The following is a 25,345-nucleotide window of genomic DNA, read 5'->3' on the forward strand; positions in this document are numbered from 1 at the left end:
ATCTATCTATCTATCTATCTATCTATCTATCTATCTATCTATCTATCCTCCAACTACCCTAATACTGAGAAAGGTCTCATGAGTTACAAATATCATCTTTCCATGTAGGAATGTAAACAGTTCAACTTGAAACAACTCCCTTATGATTTCTCTTTCCTGTTTACCTTTTCATGCTTCTCTTGATTCTCGTATTTGAAAGTCAAATTTTCTATTCAACAAAATCCTCTATTTCGTTGAATATGCATTTTTCCCCTTGAAGTATTATACTCAGTTTTACTGGGTAGGTGATTTTTGGTTTTAATCCTAGCTCCTCTGACCTCTGGAATAATCATATTCCAAGCCCTTCAATCCTTTAATGTAGAAACCACTAGATCTTGTGATATCCTGATTATATTTCCACAATACTTGAATTATGTCTTTCTTGCTGCTTGCAATATTTTTTCCTTGACCTGGGAACTCTGGAATTTGGCTACAATATTCCTAGGAGTTCTCCTTTTGGGATCTCTTTCAAGAGGTGAAAAGTGGATTCTTTCAGTTTCTATTTTCCCCTCTGGTTCTAGAATATCAGGGCAATTTTCCTTGATAATTTCTTAAAAGATGATGTCTAGGCTCTTTTTTTGATCATGGCTTTCAGGTAGTCCAATAATTTTTAAATGATCTCTCCTAGATCTATTTTCCAGGTTAGTGGTTTTTCCAATGAGATATTTCACATTGTCTTTTATTTTTTTCATTCTTTTGGTTCTGTTTTATAATTTCTTGATTTCTCATGAAGTCATTAATTTCCATTAGCTCCATTCTAAATTTTAAGGAATTATTCTCTTCATTGAGCTTTTGGACATCTCTTTCCATTTGACCAATTCTGCTTTTTAAGGCATTCTTCTCCTCATTGGCTTTTTGGACCTCTTTTGCCATTTGGGTTAGTCTATTTTTTAAGGTGTTATTTTCTTCAATATACTTTTTTTCAGTCTCCCTGCTATTGGCTCATTTTTCATGATTTTCTTGCATCACTCTCATTTCTCTTCAATTTTTCCTCTACTCTCTTATTTGATTTTCAAAACCCTTTCTGAGCTCTTCCATGGTCTGTGATCAATTCATATTTTTCTTGGAGGCTTTTGACTTTGTAGTCTTTTTTTTGGCTGTATGTTTTGATCTTCTTTGTCACCAAAATAAGATCCTATAGTCTGAGGTTTTTTATACTGTTTGCTTATCTTCCCAAGTCAAATACTTGACTTTCTAACTCTTTGTCAAGGTAGGACTCAGCTTCCAGTGGGTGTGGGTGTGGGTGTGGGTATACTGTCCCAGGCTTCAGGGATTTTGTATCAGCAGATTAATCCTCCATCATCTTTGGGTCCAGAGCTCTGGAAGCAGGCACTACTGCCACTGCTGTTGCTACCTCCACTGCCCTGGGGCTGGGGCTGAACCCCAGCTGGACCTCTTTCCTCTTTCACCCAGGTCTCACAGAGTTTTTCCACTGACTTTCTATGCTGTCTTTGGCATTTGTGGGTTCAGAAGTAAGAAAACTGTCACAGCTGCCAGTGATTCAGTCCCCTGAGGCCTACTCTGGCCCTGTCTATGACAGTGCAGCCCTTGCCAGACTGTGCTCTGCTCCCAGTCCAATGCAATATACTCTTCCTATCAACCTTCCAGGTTGTCTTGGGTTTCACGCTACCATTTTGTGGGTTCTGTAGCTCTAGAATTTGTTTAGACTGATTTTTTACAGGTATTTGGAGAGTTCTGGGGGACAGCTCAAGCAAGTCCCTGCTTTTACTCTGCCATCTTGGCTCTAACCCACCAGATCTCTTTCATGGATACCTGGGTATCTGTACTATAAAGGAGATGGGGGCTCATGGGATATGTCTGGCTCAGCATTCAGAGAAGAAGCTCTTAGTCCTGAATGAGATCTGGATACTACTGGGGTTGCCCAGGTTTTGAACATGCCACAGTCAAAGCAAGCACCATAACTTGCCCTTCTTGTCTGAGCTGCCTTTCAATAAGGGCTCAACAGCATTCAGCCATGTGAAACAGTTTTCAGAAACATCAGACTGAGATCACTGCCCAGAGAAATAAAGTTCCACCTCCTTTAGCCTGGCTCACTCACCAAGGGGCTCTTGAAGATGCTTCTCTTCCTCTTCATCTCCTATCATTTCTTGGCCTTCCCCTGGAAATGATGCTAGATCAGTTCAATGCTTCAGCCCCTAGAGCCTAAGGGAGTTCCCATTCTTCAACTCATCAATAAGTTTTTATTAATTTCTTTCCTGCTATGTGTCAGACACTGTACTAGGACCTGGTATTACAAATACAAACCTAAGACAGTCCCTGCCCTCAAGGCGCTTGCATTCCTCTGAACACTAAGCCATTTCTTCCAATTCCATTGAATCCCTAAATGCCAAAGTTTCTTTGAGGCCAAACTGGGTTCCCTGCCTCCCAGTAATCCTGTCTTGCACCCAAACCTAACCTCCCAGCAGTGAGCCCCATTCAGTTCAGGGGTCTCACAACCAAGGTTAGGCTGAACTGGAGGAGTCGGGGTAAGGGGAAAGGAATATCCACAGCTAGGGTAGAGTAGCCTTTTGTGGAGTACAATGGAATGGAGAGTAAGATCAAACAGTTCATGGGTGAAGTTTCAGGGCTATTTCTTATGTGAAGGTTTTAAAATCCATATTCAATTTATAGTAATCTAGAAATCCCTGACACTAGGGATGAAGAAAAGTCTATAAATCCAGGAGCAGGAAGGAAAATGAGAGCAGGATTAGAGAAGGGAAATGAAGTGAGAGAGACTTGTAAGAGGAAGAGGCCTCTTCATGAGCTCTTCAGAAGCACCAGGGAAGGGGCCTGGTGCTAAAAATACAGGATAGAGCACATGAAGAACAATAAGTTAGAAGAGTAGTAGATAGAGAAGAAGGGGAAAATACAGTGAATTAGATCAGTTAGAGAAAAAGGCCATCTTCTGAGAGAGTAAGGGAGAAAAGGAGCACCTTTAGGAAGTGGGATGGGAAAAGACAGTGATCTAGGATGGGGGGAAGGGATAGGAAAGTACAGCAAGTGAATACAATGAGGAAAAGGCAGAGAAAGGACAAAAAGTTAAGGGAAGTGGGAGGGGGCTGAGAAAGGACCAAGAGTAGGGACATTGGGGGAGGCTGGAAAGGGTAGTAAGTGGGGTGGGATTGGATGGGTCTGAGGAGGACATGACAGACCACAGTGAGTAGGAGATAGGAAAGAACTTGACTAACAATGGAGTAAGGCTGGCTGGGAACTCATGCCTCCTTCCTGTCAGTCAGCTTGTGTTTTGCGGGAAATCTGACTATCAACATTCCTATTTTCTGGACAGCTGGCCTCAGTGCCAGAAGGATGCCCACTGGCCTCAGGGGCCTCTGCGGAGAGCCTCTGGGCTGACTCTGTTGCCCCTGTTGCTACATGCCCACCCCCTCCTCTCCAGGCTGGAGAGATGCTGGCCTGTTGAGAACACTTGCTTGGAGATCATGAATGTTATTCCTCCTCTAAGTTCCCTTTCTCCACTGCGTCCCACAGGAGCTTCCTCCTTTTCCAACAAAAGCCAGGGGCTTCCAGAATTGCTCCTAGCCAAGCTATCCTATTTACCTTCGCAGTCTCTCTCTGGCATTAGGAACCATGAAGTCTTCGAACTCAAAAAGTCCTACAGGAAATTACTTTGATATTGTAACCACCTCCTGGGGCAAGTCTGGAAGTTAGAGGCTGTGCATTTTTCTCTACTTCGGATAAACTATTTTCCCCTATTAATCAGCAATGACGTCGGGGCCAGGCAGCCAGCACAGCCTGTTTGCATGGAGGGCAAGAAGCAGACAAGGCTGCCTGGGCCAGTGCCTGCATGGCTGGGCACTGGGCTCCAGCCTTGCCATAACCCCTAAGCTGGAGCCTCCCACCCAAATCTCACCCCCTCTAACTACCTCTTCTATTGCTGAAGCCCGTATCACATTTCTTTCCATTTGTAGCCAATTCTGAGGATCTCCAGACGATGCTGGAGCATAAAGGGAGCCCTGGAGAGGCAGGTCCATGATCACTGCTAGCTTCCTCACCACACTGCAGGTCCCTGGACAGACCATGTCTCCCTGGTCCTTCTGTCCCAATCACTTCTACTCATTCCTCCTCCCCAACACCAGTCATAAACAGGAAAGGGGAAAAAAAATCCCTAAAGACATGAGGCACTGATGTAACAGCTGGGAATCAGTGACCAGAGTCCCTCCAGGACTATACCTTCAGTCCTCAATAATATAAATAACAGACGGGATTCAGAAAGGAACCAGAAAGTTTTTACCTTGGGCTTCTTTATGGGTAAATGCTAAAGATGTGAAAGTGAAGATTATGTAACAAGTAGCCTATGGAAACAGGATAAATTAATTGGGTCAAGTTAGGCCAAAACCCGAGCAGGAGTCTTGGTTTTCTGCTCTTTCATGTAGGAAACCCTCTGACCCTCTTTGAAAAAGAAGAAAGAAAGGGTTAATGGGCCACAGGAACACTGCAATTTAGGGAGGGTCAAAGGAGAATATGTGCACATGTTCCTAGCACCAGTATGCATGAATGTATCAGTCACAAGCCCTTTTTCACCTGGGAGAAACTGTAAAGTTGGTCAGGAGTAGGGAGATATCACTAAAGGGCTGAGCTGTTCAAGTAGTGAGGAGAAACTTGGCCCTGAGTACTAATGTCTAGAACCTCCGACAGAACTGGGTCAACCACATTCCACTGGAAAGGGCTTCTGGTTCTAAACAGTATTCACTATTTCTGGTGGTCAAGATGTCATTTGCTGGCTCCAGATTTGCTTTCCCTGAGTGACAAACAATTGCTCCAAGTTTGAAGTTTACTCATGCTTGGTTGGTCTGGGGTCTGGCTGGGTTCTTCACACAGAGCCTGAGGGAGGGCAGGCAGGAGCTGGCATCAATGTCAGGGGAGGCAACAACAAAGACTTTCCTCCGGCACCAATCAAAGAGCAGCCAGGCCACCTGCCTGGGTGCAACAACATAGCTGTGACAGCCAATGCTAAGGGCACCCACAGAACTAGACCAAGAAGAGTAAATGTGCCACTGACGTCATGATACTGACAATGAATTCTGTCTACTGGGTTATTTCCATTCAGGTGATGCAAAGAGAAAGAGGACACCTGATTAATTAAAGTCCTTTCTTTAAGGAGTTGGGCAGTGGTGGCTCCTCAGTTTTATTAAACATGTGGCCTGAATAAAATCCTAATCAGATAGCAGCTTTCCTATCCAGCATAATAACTTGCTTCCATCCATTACAGCTTTTTGGCTGGAAAAGCTACCATTTGAATTAGTGGCAGCTTTCCAAGCTGAAAACAGAGCCTATCACTTTAAATTTTGGTCAGCTACCCCAAATTTAAAGTGATAAAACTCATTTTTGGCTTAGGAATCCATTAGCAATTTAGATGAGTGTTCCGACCCCTTTTCCCTTTCTTAGCCCCTAAGGTTGTTTTTTTCCCCCCTTAAAAGATACTTATTTCTAAGAGTATGATTTTATAGCATTTACTTTTAACACTGCTATGATTTTGCCACATGTATGAAATACAACATCAATGAAGCAGATAGAGAAAGAATCACTTTGTCTATCCATCCCTGAAAATACTCCTCCCACAGTGATCTGTAGGTACCTCTTTTCCTCAGAACTAAGACTTTAGAGGATCCTTAAGCTGACATAGTGGTCATGTCAATAGCCAAAGCGAGGCTGTTCAATAAGGGTGTTCCTTCTATCTCTAGAACAGACACCACTGTAGGCTGCCAACCTCTGAGGCCCTGATGGGTGGCAGCCTGCAGTACTAAGGGGTATCTCACAGGCTATGCTAGGTTATGGCCCTTCTCAGGCAGAGCTGCTACCCTGAGCTCCAGGATTAAATCGTTCTGCTCAGGCCTCAGCACTGTCTCTGTCCCCTTTCATATTTTCCATTTGTTTTGTGAGGTGCCTAGAAGGTTCTGGCAGATGGACCTCCTATAAATAAAGTTTATGAGATGATCCTGAGGACTGGGTGAGCTGAGGCTGCGATGGCAGCTGCCCAGACTTAAAGCACCGCCCAATGGCTAATCAAACAGGTTGCACCAGCCCCAGTAGGCTGGAAGCCACCTCTGGACCAGGGGGAACTAGTAGGCCAGGAGGCTGGAAGTGACTAAAATTCTTCAAATGGGAGAAAAAAAGAGAAATTTGTTGGCAGACAAACAGAGGCTCTGGACACCCTCCTCCCTATGCAGTATGTGCCTACTTGCTTGCCACATAGGCTGCAGTGTTTAAATCTGTTTCAGGTCATATAGGAGGTAGGGTAGCTATAGCCACAAGGTGGTCCTAATCATGCCAGGCCTGGCAAGGCAAACATCTGAAAAGACTGCAACAGAGAATGAGAGCATTAACAAAATTGGGGGAAGGAGGAGGCTTCCCATTGTCTCCTGTAGTTGAGTTTTTATTTCCAGCCAAAGGTCTTAACCCTACCTCTGGTCACTTCTTCATGCTCAGAAGATGCTGCTGAGAAGGAGAAAGCAGCACCACACGTGGGATCACTTCAGGAAGTGGCAGGTTGTGACACATGTTATTTCATTGGTTGAGCCCAGAAGTCACAATCAATCACTGGGTCTATCTCTAACACTAACCCAAGCTATGCCAGACTGATAATCAGGACTTTAGGCCTGACTAGACAATAGGACAATGCCTCTGGTCTCCCCAGGCATCAGGCAGGCTACAACTAAAGATCTGAGTTGGGTTGTCATGGCTCATGAGAATGATCCCTTGATGACGACATAGCCAAGGCCGATTCTTCGGGGGTTAGCATGAAAATAATAAAAGAACTTCCAAAAGCAGAGCTCATGGGGGGGGTGGGGGAGAAGGGAACTCAAGCAAATCCCAGGCCTCCAAGGGAACTCCACACTGTGAAAAGAATGAGCTCTGCCAGATCCCCTCACCCCAGGCCCGTGCCTAACCCCCTCTTGCAGGAGCCTTGCTCTCTTAGAGATCCAGGAGGATCCTGGATTCCTGGGCCCTGCTTGGTTCTCCCTGTAGACCGCTTCACTTGATGATCTCTCCTCAGCTCCCATCAGTTCAATGATCACCCAGGTGTAGATGATTCTCAGATCTGTTTATCCAGCTCAGACTTATCTCCAGTACTTATGTACTGTCTTGTCTCTCCAACTACCTACTGGACATTCTGTAGGCTGTTCTGTTTAGGCAAACTCTACTTAAAACTCATTATGTCCAAAATGGAACTCAACTTTCCCTGGAAACTTTCCCCTCTTCTTAACTTTCCTGATATTGTAAAGGGAGCCATTATCCTCCCAATCATCCAGGTTCACAGTCCTACTCTCTGTCACCACCCTCACTCCCCACCCTGCAATTTGGCAACCAAGTGGTTGCCAGGTGCTCTTATGTCTACCTTATAACATCTCTTGAATACATCCTCTTCTTTCCTCTGACACTGCCACTTTTCACAGACCACCACTTTGGGGTAAGCTCTCATCATCTTACCTTATCACCTTAACTATCGCAATAACCTGCTGGTTGCTCTCCTTTTCTCAAATTTCTCCCCACTCTAATCGATCTTCCATTTAGCTATCAAAGTGATCTTCCTAAAGCACAGGTCAGACCACGTCATGCCCTTTCGCAATAAACTTCAGTCGTTCCCCATTACCTCCAAAATTATAAAACCCACTATTTGGTTGTTATAGCTCTTTACAACCTGGCCTCTTTCTACTTTTCCAGGCTTCTTACATCTTACCCCCCACCCCCACCATGTATTTTGCTATCCAGTGATACTAGTCTTCTTATGGTTCCTTGAACATACAACTCCATTTCCAACTATGTGTATTTTCCCTAGTTGTCCCCTATGCCTAGAATGTTCTCCCTCTATATTACCACCTCCAGGCTTTTTCTGACTTTCTCTAAGTCTCAGCTAAAATTTTACCATCTATAGGAGGCCTTTTCCAAGCCCCCCTGGATGCTAGTGCCTTCTCTCTAAGATTCTCTCCAATTTAGCCAATAAGTTTGCATGTTTTCTCTTGCATAAGACTGTGGATTCCTTGGCAGCAAGGACTGGGTTTTTGCCTGTTTTTGTATCCCCAGCACCTAGCACAGTGCCTGGAACATAGCAGGTACTTAGCAAATGCTTGACTTGACTCTAGTGACTAGGATTAAAATTTCTCCTCACCCCTTCTTCCCTTTCCCTTTACTTTCCCTGTCTTCCCCCTCCCCTCCCCAGTATGAGTATTTCAAGTTAATCATTTTCCCTAAGGGGGAGAAAAAATAAATATAGCCATACTAAAAGCTTTTTGCTTTTGGCATTATTGATAAATGAACTTCTGTGGAAATTTCTTAAATCCTCAAAAAGTCTTTTAAATATGAAAGCTATTACATCCCAAAGAGGAAGACCTGGTACCTAATAACAAGTCAGGAGTCACCTTGTTCAAGGAAGAGTGGGAAGCTGTTACCTAGAGGGAGAGATAACTCCCTACAGGATCAGTGGGCACATCTTCTTGTCTAACTTGGGACACAAGATAACACTCATGAATGTTATCTGATTGCTGCAAGAGCCTCCTGGACTTCCGTGGTAAGTCCATGTTAGTCTTAGCTCCCCAGGGTCCCTGCACTTTCCCACTGTTCCACTAATTTCACCAATTTCATCTTCAAGTGTCCAATGGGGCTTTGCAGTCCTTTGGTTGGTTTTAGAAATCAAAGTATTTTAGAGAATGAAAGCACCTTGAAAGGTCCCTGTTTCTGAGTAGGACTTCGGTACACCCTTGGTCCCATCCTCCACCACACTACTCCCCCAAAAAAACTGCCAAGGAAGAAGAGTTCTTTCAGAAGTAAGTGTGACCCAGACAACAACTTCACATTTCTAGAGTTCAAATGATATTTTATTAAATACCTACTACATGGAAGGATGAGACTACCTGGCTTCCAAGCTGTTGGGGACCTCCAGGTTTCTGATGCTGACAGAACAACATCTACTTCTACGACTACGACTAGGACTACCACTACTACTACCACTACTACTACTACTACTACTACTACTACTACTACTACTACTACTGCTACTACTACTACCACCACTACTACCACTACTACTACCTGAAGTCCATACCATATTCCCACCCTAAGACAAAGCCAAGGAGGGAATGAAAGGCCTGGCCATTTTATCCAAATTTATTCCAGGTTGCCCTTCTCCCTGCTTTATTCCCATTTAGGACAGGGACAAGAAGGAGAACCAGGGATTGCTCACCATTCCTGACCATTATTTTTCCCCCACTTAAGCCCAAGAGATTTATGTGTGGGAGAGAAACAGGAAAGGATGAATTTGGTGTGTTCCTCTACAAATAACAGAAATTATAATGGCTGATAATTACATAACTGTTTCAATATAATTTACATATGTTATTTCATTTGACCTTCACAACACTGAGAAGACATGTACTGCAGGTCTGATTATTCTCATTTTAAAGATGAATAAAAACAGATCGAGTATCAGAGTCATAATCTGACCTCAGGTCTCTCCTGACTCCAAGATGAGTATTACCGTTACATTATGCCTCTCCATTAAAACAGCCTTTTTTTCTGAGCTCCTTATAAATTTACTTGAAAGCTAAGTAAGCAATGAATATATTTTGTAAATCTATCAATAAAATCTAAAACATACCTTCCAGTCATGAAAAAAGCACAATTTCCTCCAAAGAAAAACCGCTTACTAGGTCAAACCCCTATCCCAAGACAAACAAGGAAGCCTCTCTTACCATCATTACCATAACCTAGGATTACTTTGTCAACCATTAGAACACATTCTCTCTCTTCTCTTCTCTTCTATGTCTCTCTCTCTCTCTCTCTCTCTCTCTCATGTGATTATGTTTATGAAAAATAATCAATTCCACATGGCTGGTGGCCCTCCTTGTGGGAGCTGAAACCTCATCCAAGATGAGTTACCTGCAAGGTTCGAGGTTTCTGGGTGCTAGACGGGGGTTGGCACCCTTCCTCTCCTTGGCCTGCAGGTTCCGGGGGAGCTGGACACCCACAGTGCAGCTGACTCGCAACAGGAGAGTCACAAACAGCTCAGGGTAAAGGCCCAACACTGCTGCCCCAGACTCTGGAGCAGACATGATCTCATACAGAGCACATGTGGCCTGGAGGAGAAAAGGGGGGGTGGGGGGGACGAAAAAGAAGAGGATTAAAGAAAGGATCTCCAATACCACCACAATACCTGACTGGGTAAGGCTCAGTTAGTTACAAAAACAAAGGAAGCTAGCTCTTAGTACCCTTCTCCAATTCTGGCTCCGTAATGAGGCCACAATAATTCCATAGGCCCTCTGCTACTCTGGGTTGGAGGCCTACAGTATCAAAAAAGGAAACCAATGGAAACACAAAAGCCACCATTAAGGGCCATTTCACTTTGAAACTGAAATGCTTGGGAGTTTTAAATTCTCTGCTCAGGGGGGAGGGGAGAGCAGGAGATCTGACAGCTCAGATTTTATGGGCAGGAAGACTACACACATGCAAACATTACACTTGCATAACCTTATTCCGGCTGATTTAAAGAGCACAGTAATTACCCAGCACCAAACACACTGGGGGTGACTGCAATGTGCACAAGGAAGGGAGGGAGGGGCAAAGTGTTGGCTTTCACAGGGACTGATCCTGTACCATCTGTACTCGGCTCTTCAGAGAAGAGGAGGAAATTTTCACAGCTGTTTTACTGCTTAAAAAGCTGCCAAGCTGGGTTTATTTTTTTTAAAAGGGATAAAATGCAAAATGATCTCCCTTGGGGATGAACACCTGAGAGGCCTTTTATGAGGCTAGAGCTTAGAGCTAATAGGCATTATATGGTGATGCGTTATTTCCCCAAGCAGGGCCTGGCACAGACACCTGAGTAGAGGAAATGAAAAGAGCATTTCAGGCAGTGATGTCCAGAATGTTATCTTCTAGAAAGGTCAAGACTCTCCTGCTGACCTCCTTGTGCCCTCCACCTCCATCCCCACCCCCATATTCTAAGGAGAAAAGAGAGTAGACAGGTGAAGGCAGTAGCAAGGGAGAGAGGAAGAGAGAGAAAGAGAGAGAGAGAGAGAGAAAAGGAGGGAGGGAGAGAGGGGGGAGAGAGAGGGGAGGGGGAGAGAGAGAGAGAGAGAGAGAGAGAGTGAGTGCACAAGCATGTAGGTAGGGATGAAAGATCTTGTTAGAAGACAGGTGAGTACATACCATGGTCTCCAGGTATATAGAACCTGTATATATAGAATGTCATCCTATATAGAACCTGTCCATAATATTTCCTATCCACACTCCTAGTAACAGGAGTAGTGATAGATCAAATGCCAAAAAAGAGGGAAAGAAGTATGTGGGGTACATTCATTAAGTGAAAATAAAGCTTCCTTTGGAGTATCAGGTGGCTTGGTGATAGGCTAAGTGCCAGATGGGAGGAGAGAAGGCAGTAAGGCAAGCATTAGGAGCCAGGGGAGGCTTACTTCTGTCAGATGTTACCCCAGAGCCGCAGGGGCTGCTATATATCCATTCCAAGGACTCATTTCCTTTTCTAAGTCACCAATCCACCATCCGTCCCTTTACTATTACTGCCCAGTGGAAACCCGTGGTATTCCTGCCCACCAAAGGCAGAAGACAGACCAAAGCCACTATACTCACAGCAAGAGGGATCACTGTGGCTACCCGGTCGTAGCTGCTGCTCAACAGGAAGGACTTATTCTCTGTGAATGGGACATCTTTATTCATCTTGTCTAAAAGCAACTCCAGGACTTGGGATGTGAGGGTAGGTTCTGTGGCCAGAGCCCTCCAAAGGGAACAGGTGTGACTAAATAAAGCAGAGAAGGCAGGGGGAAAGTCATCACCACACCACAGTGATCACCACCCCTAATAACCATAAACAGATACTAAGAATCTATGGGGTTTCACATTGTTGGGCCTGGGGTACAGGTCTTCTTCCTCTTTAAATATTGTAGGAGTATAAGGAGTATTCAGGCCAAAAATATATTTCTTGTCCTCCAAAGCTCACATGTGTTTATATGTTAAATGCCAAAAGAGGGGCAAGATGATGGCAATTACAGAAGTCCAGTTTAGCCTGCCCCAGAATGCTCCATCAGCTTGCCATGGTCTCAGTCCAGTGTGGGTGGTAAAGGGTAGCAGTGGCCCTCATACTACAATCAACTCCATGACACAAACACTCAAGAATGCTGCCAAATCCTGAGGAACATCTACCTTCCGGCCATTTTGGAGTCCTCAGGGTTTCAACCTATTAATGGTAGGTTCCTGAAAAGACAGAGTTAAGTCCAGAGCATCTCTCCCCTTCCAGAGGATCAGAGTCCCAGGGACCACTTTAAAAGCATATGCTCCTCTCAGGACCAGTTCCCAATCAGAGTATACCAAGTTTGTATGGCATCCACATAGCTCTAATTGATCTATCTCTATTATATACCAACTGACAATGATAAAATTCCACCACCTGGAACCTGGGGAAGATAGAAGCCTTAAATACTTCAAAAGTTAAGCAGTGTGGTACATCAGAAAAACTTTTGGTCTGGGAGAAGGAGAAGGTGTATAGGCAGGTTACTAAACCTCTCTAGGCCTCAAGTTTGTTTTTTAAAATAACTCACATTTAATATACAATACTTTCAGGTTTACAAAGTAAACAGTGGTGCAAGTGTCACTCCCTTTTCACAAATGAGAAAACTGAGGCTCAGAGGGGTGAAACAGTTTGCCCCAGCCACAAATCTCTCAAGGACCCATGTCCAATGTTCTCCACTAGCATGGGACTGACCACAAAACCCTTCTATCAAAGGAAAGGCTGGGAAGACCCACATGACTGGATGCTGAGTGGAATGAGGGAGACATAAAACAATTTATTCTCCAACATCAATACTATAAAAATGAATAATTTAAATCAATGATCAGCCACGATTACAAAGGACTGATAACAAATGTAGTCTACCTCTTGCCTGAGAGGCTATGAGCTAATATGCAGAGTGAGATACATAATTTTGGACATGGCCAATGCAGGGATTTGTTTTGATTGACTATACTGATTTGTTAAAAAGGATTTTGTCTTTCTTTCTTTTCCAATAGGTGATTGGGGGAAGAGGGGGGGAGAAAAAAATTGAGATAGACTCTATGATTACTTAAATCCTCCTAAGTGCTAATAAGGCTTTATTAGGCACCTACTTTTTGCAAAGCAATGAGGAAGATAAGAAGGTGAAAAAAAGCCACAGTCTCTGCCCTTTAGTTTACAATCTAACATAGAAGAAGTTTCAGTATAGGAACTCATTTCTCAAATATATAGAGAACTAAGTTTATGAGAATACAAGCCATTCCCCAACTGAAAAATAGTCAAAGGATATGAACAGGCTGTTTCCAGATGAAGAAATCCAAGACATCTATAGGCATACGAAGAAGTGTTCTAAGTCACTTTTGATTAGAGAAATCAAATCAAAAATCTAAAATACCACCTCACACCAAAAAGATTGACTAATATGACAAAAAGGGAAAATGATAAATGTTGGAAAGGATGTGGGAAAACTGGGACACTAATGCACTGTTGCTGGAGTTGAGGACTGATCCAACCATTCTGGAGAGCAGTTTGGAACTATGCCCAAAAAGCAACCAAACTGTGCATACCCTTTGATCTAGCAATACCACTACTAGGTTTGCAATCCAAAGAGATCACAAAAAAGGGAAAAGGACCTACATGTGCAAAAATATTTATATCAGACCTTTGTGTGGTGGTAAAATACTAGAAACTGAGGGGATGTCCATCAACTGAAGAATGGCTGAACAAGCTATGGAATATGAATGTAATGGAGTATTATTGTGCAATAAGAAATGATGAACAAGAAGATTTCAGAAAAACCTGGAAAGACTTGTACAAACTGATGCAAAGTGAAATGAGCAGAACTAGGAAAACATTGTACACAATATCAGCAATAATCAACTATGCATGTCTCAGCTCTTCTCAGCAACACAATGATCCAAGACAAGTACAAAGGACTCATGAAGGAAAATGTTATTGAAATCCAGATAAAGAACTTATGGACTCAGAATGCAGATCGAAGCATAATTTTTTTACTTGCGTTATTTTTTCTCATGGTTTTATTTCCTTTTGCTTCTACAACTATGATGAATATGGAAATATATTTTACATGACAGCACATGTATAAACTATATCAAACTGCCTACCATTTTTAGAAGAGGAGAGAAGAGGGAAGGAGGGAGAAAAATTTGGAACTCAAAATCTTGTAAAAATGAATGCTAAAAATTTTCTTAATATGTATTTGGGGAAAAAAATAAAATACTATTTAAATAAAAATTATTTGTAGGCACAAGGAGAAAAGTCAGTCAAGAAAGAGAAATAAGATTAGAAAGAGTAGGAAAGGTCCAAGAAAGCTAAATTTCCAAAACACTATGGTTTCTTGGTTCAAGTGGAAGGTGCTTATTGGGAAGTAGTAGGAAATAAGGTTGATTAGTGATGGTAAAGCCAGCTAACTGAGGGTCTAGAAGGGCAGAAATCTGAACTTGAAACTCCAAGAGGCAGACAATCACTAAAAGTTTCTGATCCGAGCAGTGGCATGATAAAAGTCATGTTTAAGAAAGATTATTCTGGTATCATATAACATTATATATTATATCATGCTCAAAATGAGCCATGGAGAAAGACCAGTCTATTACAATAATCTATAGAAGAGATAATTAAGAATCTGGGGATAGAGAGGAAAGAATGGACAGGAGGTATTTCAAATGAAGGACTGACAGACCTTAAGGATTATGGTTGTACATGTGGATCCCTTTTTCAAGTAATGTTTTTAAATGCATAAAATAAAATATATAAAATTACAAAGAAAAGCAATTATATAATTCTCAGATATCCTGAAATTTATCCACAGCCACAAACCTTGTTTTTAACCTCAGGCTAAAACCTCGAATTTAGAGAGAATATAAGAAGTTTAGTTTTGAACACAATAAATCTGCAGTAGTGAGGAGACATTAAATTCCAACTGTCCAGCGGGCAAGTGATACATCTAGAACTCAGGTAAGAAATCTGCACTAGAAATAAACTTTTGGAAATCATTTGCATTACAGTATTGGAGTTACAAATAGATAAATGAAGCCACAAAAATGGATTACCTCACTGAAATTAAGAGCATAAAGAAAAAACGATAAAGGGTCAAGGGCTGAGTTTTTGTCAAGGTCCAAAGTTGGAAGTTATAAGGAAAAAGGAATCAGTGAAGGGGAGAGAGAATATTTGGAGAGGGGGATGGAGATTAGGATAGTGTCAGAGAAGCCAAAAGAAGAGGAAGATTCAAGGAAGAGGGTCAATGGTGTATGGAGTGGGAGGTTTGAAAAGATTCCTTCCAAATCTAAGATTCTAAATCTCTATTACTAAAAGCCAGAACCTGGCCTGATCTCCTAATTAGCTTATGGTGGACTTCATGATTAGTAGAAAAAAATTTTTTTTAAAGTATAAAAGGAATTAATAACTTCTAGGAGCAGGTGCAGCCTGTGTGTGGACACTAAACAGGCTTTTCTCTCTCTCTTCCTACTTCCTACTCTTGGCCCCAGCTGGCCCTCCAGGGGAGGCAAGACCAGGTGCAGTGGGGCAACCTCAGACCTACAGCTGGCTGGTGCAGGTGAGGCCTGTCTCTTTGCCCCTGTCTGGTGCTGGCTGTACTTCCCTTTCACCTTTGTCCTAGAATGATGATACAGGAGAACCTGAATGTAAGGAATGGCTCAAGGAATGACAGGGTCATAGCTGAAGAGTGAAGGAACTTCATAAGCTGGGGTGTCTGGACTATGTTAGTACAAGGATCATTGTGGGTGGCTCTCATGTCAGGGTAGAATCAGGAAAGAAAAGTCCTGTCACTTGCTCAGGCTCAGAGTCTGAGTTCACTATACTATAGATGACACTAAATTCAATAAGTGATTTACATGTTGTGTAACCAAGAAAATGTTGAGCCCCAGAGAAGTGCTGAGGGAATCTCCTCCAGGACCATAGAACCAGAGGAATAGCTTGTGCCCTGCCAGCAGACCACACCAACCCCACAATAATCATACCTGTCAAAGGGCAAGGGACTGGCCAAGAGACTGGCCACCACTGCTGCCCTATGCTGAGAAGCAAGGAGATACACACTCTGTTGGATAGCCTTTGCCACATGTTCATCCTTGACCTCACATAGCTTACCATGGATCAGGCCCACAATCTCAGGCACCTAGAGAGAAACATGTAACACATACATATATCATGGGGCCAGAGAATAAGCAAAAACAACAGCCCTCCCTCCACTTTCTTTTCCAGGCCAAGGAAGAGATTCCAGGAAGCCAAAGCCAACCAACTTCCCAAAAAGGATGCAACTGAAATCTTTCCTGTTCAAATATGGTTCTAATGCCTAGCCTTGTTAGTAGCCAGTATAGGGTCTTTCACCTCTTTCCTCTGGGGTCTGTATCTCACACACACACTCTCTCAACAACGTAGTCTAGGACCACCAATCTAGGCATTAAAAAGAAATGTCCATGTGCTGAATCATAAGGAGACAGGCTAGGTGGGAGCATCTTTCTAACCATGGAAACTTCTAGCCTTGACCCCTATAAAGTTCCCATGTTCCAGCCAAACCAGATTGGCTACTTTTCTGTGAGTATACCCCATACTTTCCTGATATTGTTCAGGCTGTGTTCCTTGCCTGCAATACCTTTTCAATCTTTTACCAAAAAGTAGCACAAATGCCCCATGCCTATGCTGCCTTCTCTGACCTCCCAGGATAGAAATGACTTTTCCACTCTGAATTCTTGTGGCATTTTGTTTATGTTCTCTCCCACCCCTCATCAGATCCTGACTTGTATTACAGCTTTGTCCGTATCTTCCTTGACTGAGAGCTCCTTGGAGATAGAGCCCATTAATATCTTACTAAACTAGTTGTTCCTAATGAACAGGACACAGTGCCTTGCAGAGAGTAAATACTTCATTACTTTTTTTCCCAAGCCCTCTCCAGAACTAATACCTCCATCTCCATCCCAATACATTCAAGTCCATTTATCTGTCTATTTAAGAATGCAGTACTGGTAACTTGGAAGCAGGATGCAGACCTAAGGTGCAAATACACCCCACAGGTTCTATTCCCAGTTAATATTGTTAAGGCCTTCATTAAGATGACAACAGATTAGTTAAAAGGTCATGCCTCACCACAAGTCAGCTACTTTTGCCTCAGGGCAGAAAACAATTTCTGACAAAGAAAGCAAAGGACAGGCTACTAGCAGCAAATTCAGAGATATAGCCAGTCCTCAGGTGTCACTGCCAAATCTATCCCTCCTTTCCCCTCTTCACCAGCTGATCTAGGACCTTCCCCCAAACCCCTGGGAAGGATTAACATCACTTTTGGTTTCAGGATCTGGTCTGGATTGCATGGGACTAAAAGGTGAGTCACTGACACTGGAACAATTCCAGGTACCGCCAACTCTAATAGGTAAAGATCTGGACCTCTGCAGCAATTCTAGAAGTAACAGGAAAGCCAAGAAAGGGAGAAAACGGGTGTTTCCAATTACAACCCCCAAATGTCAGTGGGTGGAAATGAAAAGAAAATTCAATCCAAAATTTAAGAAGGAAAGAGAAGGCATGTTAAAACCTTTGACTTCTGCTTCTCCAGGAATTGCTCTCCTTGCTAAACCTTCCTGGCTAGATTTGGACCCAAATCCATTTTGCCCCCAAGGCCTAATGCTAGCTGGCTTTGAAGTAAAACCTACAGGGCAGAAGGAGGCATGGATAGTGAGGCAGAACAATTCCAAACAGTGACAGTGCCATGAAGGAAAACGTCCAAGAAAACAGGGGCAAGGAGAGACTTTTCTGGTTTCTGACTAGGGAAAGGGGGGATAGGATCTTAAACCTTAGCTTCCTTGCATAGCTAAGACAGGAGTCTTTGGCAAAACAGGATAATGCTGGCTTTATTTCTTGGCAAAATAGTGTCACTCTGGGGGGTGGGGGGGAACAAAGAAAATTCTCTAGGCAAGGTAGCTAAAGGGAAGCAGTAAGCTGCCTTAAAGCCTAGCCTGCCTGAGGTGGATAGAGGATGAGGTAGCTATTCTAGAACAGCACCAGGAGGTTTAGGGGAACTTTGTGATAAGCCCCAGGGTTCCAGTTTAGGATCTACCCTACAGAGGTTTGTCTTTTCACGTTCTTAGAGAGCTCCCTGAGCTGCGGCAGGGAAGATCCTTCTCCTGGAACATGGAAAGAACAGGGCCATGAGCCTAAAATGCATTCACCTCACTACTTTTTCCCTGCTCCACTTCCAAGAGACAGGTAACAACTAGGGCTCTGCAAAGGAAGGCTTCCTGTTAATGACTTGTAAACACCAAAATCATCTTCTGTGGGAGAAAGGATTGGAAGGCTCCTTCACTGAGCCTAAACAGTTTTTTACCTTCTCCAGTAATACGGCTCCCCTCTCCTTCAGTAGGCAGTTGATAACGACAGTGGCAGCACGTGCACAATTCACATCAGGGTCTTTCAGTCCTTCGAATGTTGTCAGTAGAAGGGAGATAAACTGATCTGGGGGGAGGCGCTTCCCAATAATCTGTAGCAAGAAAAGTTAGATGGCAGGGAACCAAGAGAAAAAGGATTCAGAAACAATGTCCAGCTCTATGTTGCTCTAGTTAGGGTCCAGTGAGTGAGAGAACTAATAAAACCAATTATACACTGTGAATGGTAAGGAAGCCACTTAAGTTATGAAAATAATTAGGAGTCTGAACTCTTGCCTTTGCATATCTGAGTGGCCCAGGTGGCAAAGGACCAAGAAAAGGCAAAAGATAAAAATGGCAACTATCACCCTCCCATCCAACAATACTAAAGCTTATCTCTCTGCACACGAACAGATTTTTCTCTCAAATGCAATTTAAAATAATGCAAAGTATGATCTGAACCACCAGAGTCTAATGTCCATATGTAAAGTGGTTGAGAAGCAGAGAGTAGGTGGTTCCTAAGAGATCTCTTGATCAAATGAGGTGTACTTGGTATGAATCTCTAGTTGAGATTCAGTCAATGGCAAAAGTCAAATACTTATGAAGGAACCCAGTGTGCTAAAAGTCAAAGCACTCACATAATATGTTAGATAAAGGAGACTGGTTCTTAACTCTTAATTGCTGTCCTCCCCTGGAGAGGACAGAGAATTAAATGAAATTCAATGAACATTTATTAAATGTGTAATATGTGTAAGACACCATACTAGCTTCTCAGGATATAAAGAGATACAAGCCCTGCTCTCAAAAATTTTATAATCTAATGAGAGGTCAAGTACACACTCATTCAACACACATTTATTAAATACCTACTATGTACAAAGCATTGTACTAGTCACAAAATGAAAAAGTTTGTGCCTTCAAGAAGGCTACATTCTCCTTTAAGGAGATACTAACAATTAAGGGGATCAGGAAAGGCTTCCTATGCAAAGGCAGGGAGGTGAGAGATTGAATGCCAAATTCAGGGAACAAAAATAAAGTCAGATTAGATATAACAAAGTATGTGAAAATTAGTAATGTGAACTAAGTCTGGAAAAGACTAGAGAAAGACAATAAAGGGCTCTAAATGCCAAGCTGGGAAGTTTATAATCTAATGTAGAGAATAATGGAAACTTCTTGAGCAGGGGATTGATATGGTCAGATTTGTCCTTTAGGAAGATCATTCTGACAACTAAGTAGAGGACAGATTGGAAAGAGAAGAAACTGGAAGCCTGAAAACCAATTAAGAAGCTACTACAATAATCTAGACAGGAAGTAATCAGGGCCTGAACTAGATTTGTGAAGAGAAGAAGACAGAAGTAAGAGATGTTGTGGAGCTAACACTAACAAAATTTGTTAATTGATTGTATCTAGAGAAGGAGGTTTGTGATGGGAGAGTTAAGGACTTGGAGGCTACAACTGGAAAAGATAACTATGCTATAAGGAAGTAGGGAATTATGAAGGAAGGGATGAATATATTGAATTTGAATATACTGACTCTGAGAGACCCATAGGACCTCCAGTTGGGCATATACAACAATTAGGGGTGAGGATCTAGATTTTGAAGACATCTGTATAGAAATAATAATTAAACTTATGGCTGTTGATAAAATCACCAAGAGGGAGTTTGCAAAAGGAAAAAGAAAAGAAGGCCTAGGACAGTCTTGCAAGATACCCAGGGTTAAGGGATGGGGCACAAATGATTATCCAGCAGAGGAAACTGAGGAGTGGTCAGAAAAGGAGGAGGAGACCCAAGAGAGTGCAATGTCACAAAATGAAGGAAGGAGAGACTACTTGGCACCTGGAGGGGTTCAGGGAAGACTTCCAGTAAAATGTAAGTTTTTTGCCACTCCCCAAGGATAAATGGTCAAAGGATATAAACAAACAGTTCTTTTTTTTTTTTTTTAAAGCAATCGGGGTTAACTTGCTCAAGGTTACATGGCCAGTTATTTCTGGGTGTGGTGCTAAGTACCTGAGCCCGGATTTGATCCCCATGTCATCCCGACACTGCAGCCAGTGCTCTTACTCGCTGTGCTACCTGGCCGCCCCAACAAACAGTTCTTAAGAGAAGAATTGTAAACCATTAAAAACCATATGAAACATTGTTCCAAATCACTAGCACCAAGAGAACAGCAAATAAAAACAACCAAGGCTTCATCTCACATCCAGCAAAATGGCAAAGATGACAAGAGAGGAAAATAGTGAATATTAACAGGAAAGACAGGCACATTGTAAATATTTAGTGATGCATAAGGCAGCTAGATGACACAGTGGATAGAATGCTGGGCCTGGAGTCAGGAAGACCTTAGTTAAAATCTGGCCTCTGACACTTATTGATTGTGTGACCCTAGGCAAGTCACTTAACCTCTGTTTGCCTTAATCCACTGGAGCAGAAAATGGCAAACCACTCTAGTATCTTTTTTCAAGAAGACCCCATGAACGATATGGGCCATAGGGTCACAAAGAGTTGGATATAACTGAATGACTGAACAACAACGGAGCTGTGAAATTTCTAATTATTTGGAATAATTTCCAATTATTCCAGAAGCTAATTTGGAATTATGCTAAAAAAAGCGACTAAAACATACATGCCCTTTGCCCCAGAGATCTAACTGCCAGGAGACTGTGGATATGGATGAACTGTAAGCTATGGATAAATTGTATGGATAAAGCATAAGCTGCCAGTCAGCACTCATGTGGCTTTTCTGAACTGCTTTTTTCCTTCATTCTTTTGTAATCTTTGTAACAATTATGAAATAAATAGGGAAGAGGGAAGGAACAAATTCAGAAATGCCAAGTTGTATAAAAAATATTCACAAAAACAAGATGTAAACTCCTCGGAAGCAGGAATTGTCGTTTTTTTCTTTATATCTCCAGCATCTAGCACTATGCCTTACAAATTATAGATTTAGGATAGCTAGGTGATTCAGCAGATAGAGTTCTGGATATGGAGTCAGGAAGACTCCAAGTCATATCTGGCCTCAGACACTTACTAGCTGTGTGACCTTGGTCAAGTCACTTAGATTCTGTTTCAGTTTCCTTAACCATAAAATTAGGGCTAATAATAGCACTTACCTCACAGGAATTTTGCAAAGATCAAATGAGATAATATTTTTAAAGTGCTTAGCACAGTGCCTGGCACATAACAGGTGCTTAATAAATGCTTGATTCCTTCATCCCTCCTTAATAAACATTTGGTGACTGAATGGACAAAGTGGTACATGATATAGGCATCTTGAAGGGAGGGAGGTGAGGAGAGTTCATCCCAGGCAGAGGAAATCACAGGGTCTTGGAGCTAGAAGGGAGCTGAGCAGCACCATCTATTATAATGAACCAAGCCCATCTATAACATCTCCTCTGCTAGAACACCCCCAAGACAGGGAATTCACTAACTTCTAAACCAATTTCATCCACTGTTGAACTGATATATTAAGATTTTTTCCTTATATTGCACCAAAAATTACCTTTCTCTAACTTCTACCCACTGTTCTGAGTTCTTTCCTTTGGTACCAGAATCTGTTCCCTTTTTCTACTTTAAGCCTTTAAGATGGTGGGAGACAGCAATCATGTCTACCCCTCCTCAATAAGTCTTCTCTCTAATCCCAAGGGAGTGAGAAGGTTCCTCCCCTCCATCCCCTTTATCTTCTCTCATGACCTTCAGAATGAAAAGTGCTAAGGATAACAGTTGTCTCTTCATTCCCTAAAACAAACAAAACAAGCCTGGTCAATATTGGCTCCACTAGCTAAAGGAGGAATTCATTCTCGCCTCCTTACATTGTTGAGGGAAACCACTGATGGACCTAAGGCTACTTATGTGAACACTCCATTTATTTCCCTCTCACTTGCTTTCACTCATCACCTGGGATGGGTTTTATTGTCTATCAAGGCTCAAACAGCCCAGAGCACAGTCTTCAATCAGTCATTCAACAAGCATTTAGTATTGTGCTGGTGCTACGGATACAAACAGATGTGAGACAGTCTCTGATTACAGTCTACTAGGGGATTACAACATACATTTGAGTGTGGTGGCAAAAAAAAGGGAATTCTGGTCTAGGCCAATGATTCTAAACCTGGGAACTTGTTTATTAAAAGCATTTTTTCTTACTATTTCAATACGGTATTTTATTTTATGCATTTAAAAACAGTACTCTGAGAAGGGGTCCACAGGCTTTACCTGACTGCCAAAAGGTCCATGACAGAGAAGAAGTTAAGAAACCCTGGTTTACACAGTCATAGGGATTCTCAGTATAATAGAACAGTAGGTCACCTTGAACTCTCTAGCAGAAATACTAATATTCATTCGATTACTGTTCCCTGAGCAATAGGTAAAAAGCAGAGAGTGGAATGGGATGAGGAGAGCATAGTTGCTGGGCAGATGGTGCTAGGTCCTGCACACCAGGAAACAGTTTTTTTTTCCCCTCTTAGGTCATCAATTTGCACTAAGTAGGATGAGATTAAAAAAGAAAAAGAAAAGATAGACCCAAAGCATTCCTATTCCTCTGGCCCAGCTCAAGGCAAAGGCTATGGCTACAATTTGGCCATCATGGAGAATGTAGCTGGTATGAAGCCTGTCATTTAATAACTAGATATACAGCTTCTGTTCAGGGCTTTTGGAGATGAGGGATCCTAACCAAAAGGCAAGAGCACCCAGTCTCTTAGCCCACTGAAATAAGATGAGACTTTTGTAATTATGGACAGTTGGGGAGAAGAAGCAATATGAGCTATGACTCCCTATCTGCTGCCAAAGGTACCTCTGAGGCTAGCTAGGATGAAGAAAGGAAGGGGTGGACTGTCAGTTTTTCCAGCACAGACCAGGTTTTAGAATGATGCCATTAAAACATTTCATCCAGGCCAAAGCCTGGGAGAAAATCAAATCTCAGAGTATATGTCAGGGAGAAACTTCAGAACCTCTTCTCCCAATAAAGTGAGGAGCCAGCTTCCTCCAAGATTATGGTGGGGGGTAGAGCAGGATAATGTGCCTAAAGAAATCTATCCCTGTACTCACAGCAACTGGCATTCATTGCTGCCTGGCACTACGCCTATCCTCTTCATTAGAGATCATCCTGTCCTCCAATGTGAGATCACCAGTGACAGCAGTTCAAGGTACTCCCTTTCCCATTTAGCTCAACAGAGATCAACTTAGTGCTCCCTGTTCAAGAGGCACTGAGGGGATTCATCACCAAAGGGATGAGACCAAACAACAAAGTGATGAGAAAAAAAACAACTTAGTTCCTGGGAATGGGTACATCTGATCACATAATTCCTGCTCCAGTGACTTCAGTGTCACTAATCTCCACAGAATAAAAGGTAAGCTCTACATGTTGATACTAGAGGCCCTTAGTAAGTAGCTCCCACCTCTCTTCCCAGCCTTATTGCCCCTTACTCCTTTTCACACTCTTATTTTCTAGACCAGACTACCTGATTTTATCTTCTCTAGAAGAGATGGCCTCTGCATATCTAGGTACTAACATCTTTCTCTTCCTTCAAAAAACCAGACCAATTGCCACCTTTTCTATTAGGCCTTCCATGATTTCCTACCTGAAAATGAGCCCTCCCTATCTTCAATCTCTAATTCCTTTCTGTCAAATTTCTCCTAAAAGTATTGCATTCTAAGTTGTATTATAGAAATCTACTTGTCATCCTCCTACTTTCTTGTAAATTCCTTGAGGTTAAGGATCATGTGATTCTTCATCGTTGAGTCTCCATTGTCTAGCACAGATCAATCAAAACCCAGGACAGGTTCTTGATAAATATTTCTTTAATTAAATTGAATATGGCATTTCTCAAGGCCCATGCTAGGCTCACAGGGCTTAAGAAAATGGCGCAGGCAATGACAAGGACCTTTATTTGTATGGCTGGTCCCAAGAGCTGGGGAAAGGCTGGGATGATAACTGAATAGTAAGTAGGACAATGCTTTCCTACCCTTGGAGGTCTGCTTTTTCCCTCTCACCTCTGCCCATAGCACTTAGCTAAATCAAGTTGTGAAGTTCACCAACTAAGGCTAAATCCAGAAAGGGTGCTAGATGATCCACAGAAGGGAAACTAAATAAATCTCTTGGGCCCCAAACATGTGGTATGGCAGGCAAGAGGGCTTCTCTGCCCTTCCCCACTGAAGTCTGTAGCTTTGGTACAATTCCTGGCTTCCTAGCAGCTCCAGCATTTCCAGGTGGCAGCTGCAGCCAAGAATGCTGTTAACCAGATACTCTCAACCAGGCAGTCTGATCTCCTCTTTCTGAAGTGGATCATACCAGAGCAAACCCGCATCCAAGGACTATATTAGACTGCTACAATCCTATACCTGGGGACTCCTGGTAGTTCACTCAGAAAAGACAGATGGTAACAAAAGATCCCTAGGCTGGACCATGTCTGTAATCTATAGCTTATATTGATCTTCCAGAGGCTAATAGGTACAGGGTCACATGCTCCTTCCAACCCTGGGTGAAAGGTCAAGTGCTTTGACAAATGTCCCTATCCCACTGGCTGTTAAGTAACCCCTACCAGTTGGGTGCTCCAGACAGAGTAGTGAGGGGGTCATAAACTAAAAGTATAGGAATCCCTGGATAATTTCCTGAATTTTGATGTAGCCCAAGCTCCCTTGCTGGTGAAGCAGAAGCTAATAGCAAACGAGTATTGCCTTGAGGTTTCCATTCAGGGGGAAGAAGGGTATTATTCAAGGGATGAAAACTGTATGGTCTCAAAGGTGGACTCAGACCTTGGTATCTCTTTATCTGTAGTCACTAGAGACAAAGCCTGTAGAGGGTTCTGATGAAGAGGAATTATTACATTTTGGTTTGAATTTCCCAGATAATTCTGCCATGGAGAGTTTGTTTGTCTGCCCTGCCTGACACATCTGTTGGTCTAACTCTGCCCACAA

At 42.6% G+C, this 25,345-nt stretch overlaps 1 protein-coding gene across 9 annotated transcripts in view; it reads right to left on the reverse strand.

Moving 5' to 3' along the window:
- MROH1 (maestro heat like repeat family member 1) overlaps positions 1-25,345 on the reverse strand; it is a 183,653-nt gene that overhangs the window by 44,885 nt on the left and 113,423 nt on the right. For 8 of the 9 annotated variants that reach the window (XM_069097030.1, XM_069097031.1, XM_069097028.1 and 5 more), the window contains 4 exons: positions 18,399-18,551; positions 16,048-16,202; positions 11,635-11,800; positions 9,931-10,127 (listed from right to left, as the gene is read on the reverse strand). In XM_069097030.1, the coding sequence (XP_068953131.1) occupies positions 9,931-10,127; positions 11,635-11,800; positions 16,048-16,202; positions 18,399-18,551 (671 nt within the window). The remainder of the gene's footprint in view (positions 1-9,930; positions 10,128-11,634; positions 11,801-16,047; positions 16,203-18,398; positions 18,552-25,345) is intronic. The other variant, XM_069097032.1, reaches the window with a different exon arrangement.

The sequence above is a fragment of the Petaurus breviceps genome, unplaced genomic scaffold, assembly GCF_028583685.1.
Source record: "Petaurus breviceps papuanus isolate PSGF00001 unplaced genomic scaffold, PetGlider_PUasm1.0 350, whole genome shotgun sequence".
NCBI lineage: Eukaryota > Metazoa > Chordata > Mammalia > Diprotodontia > Petauridae > Petaurus > Petaurus breviceps.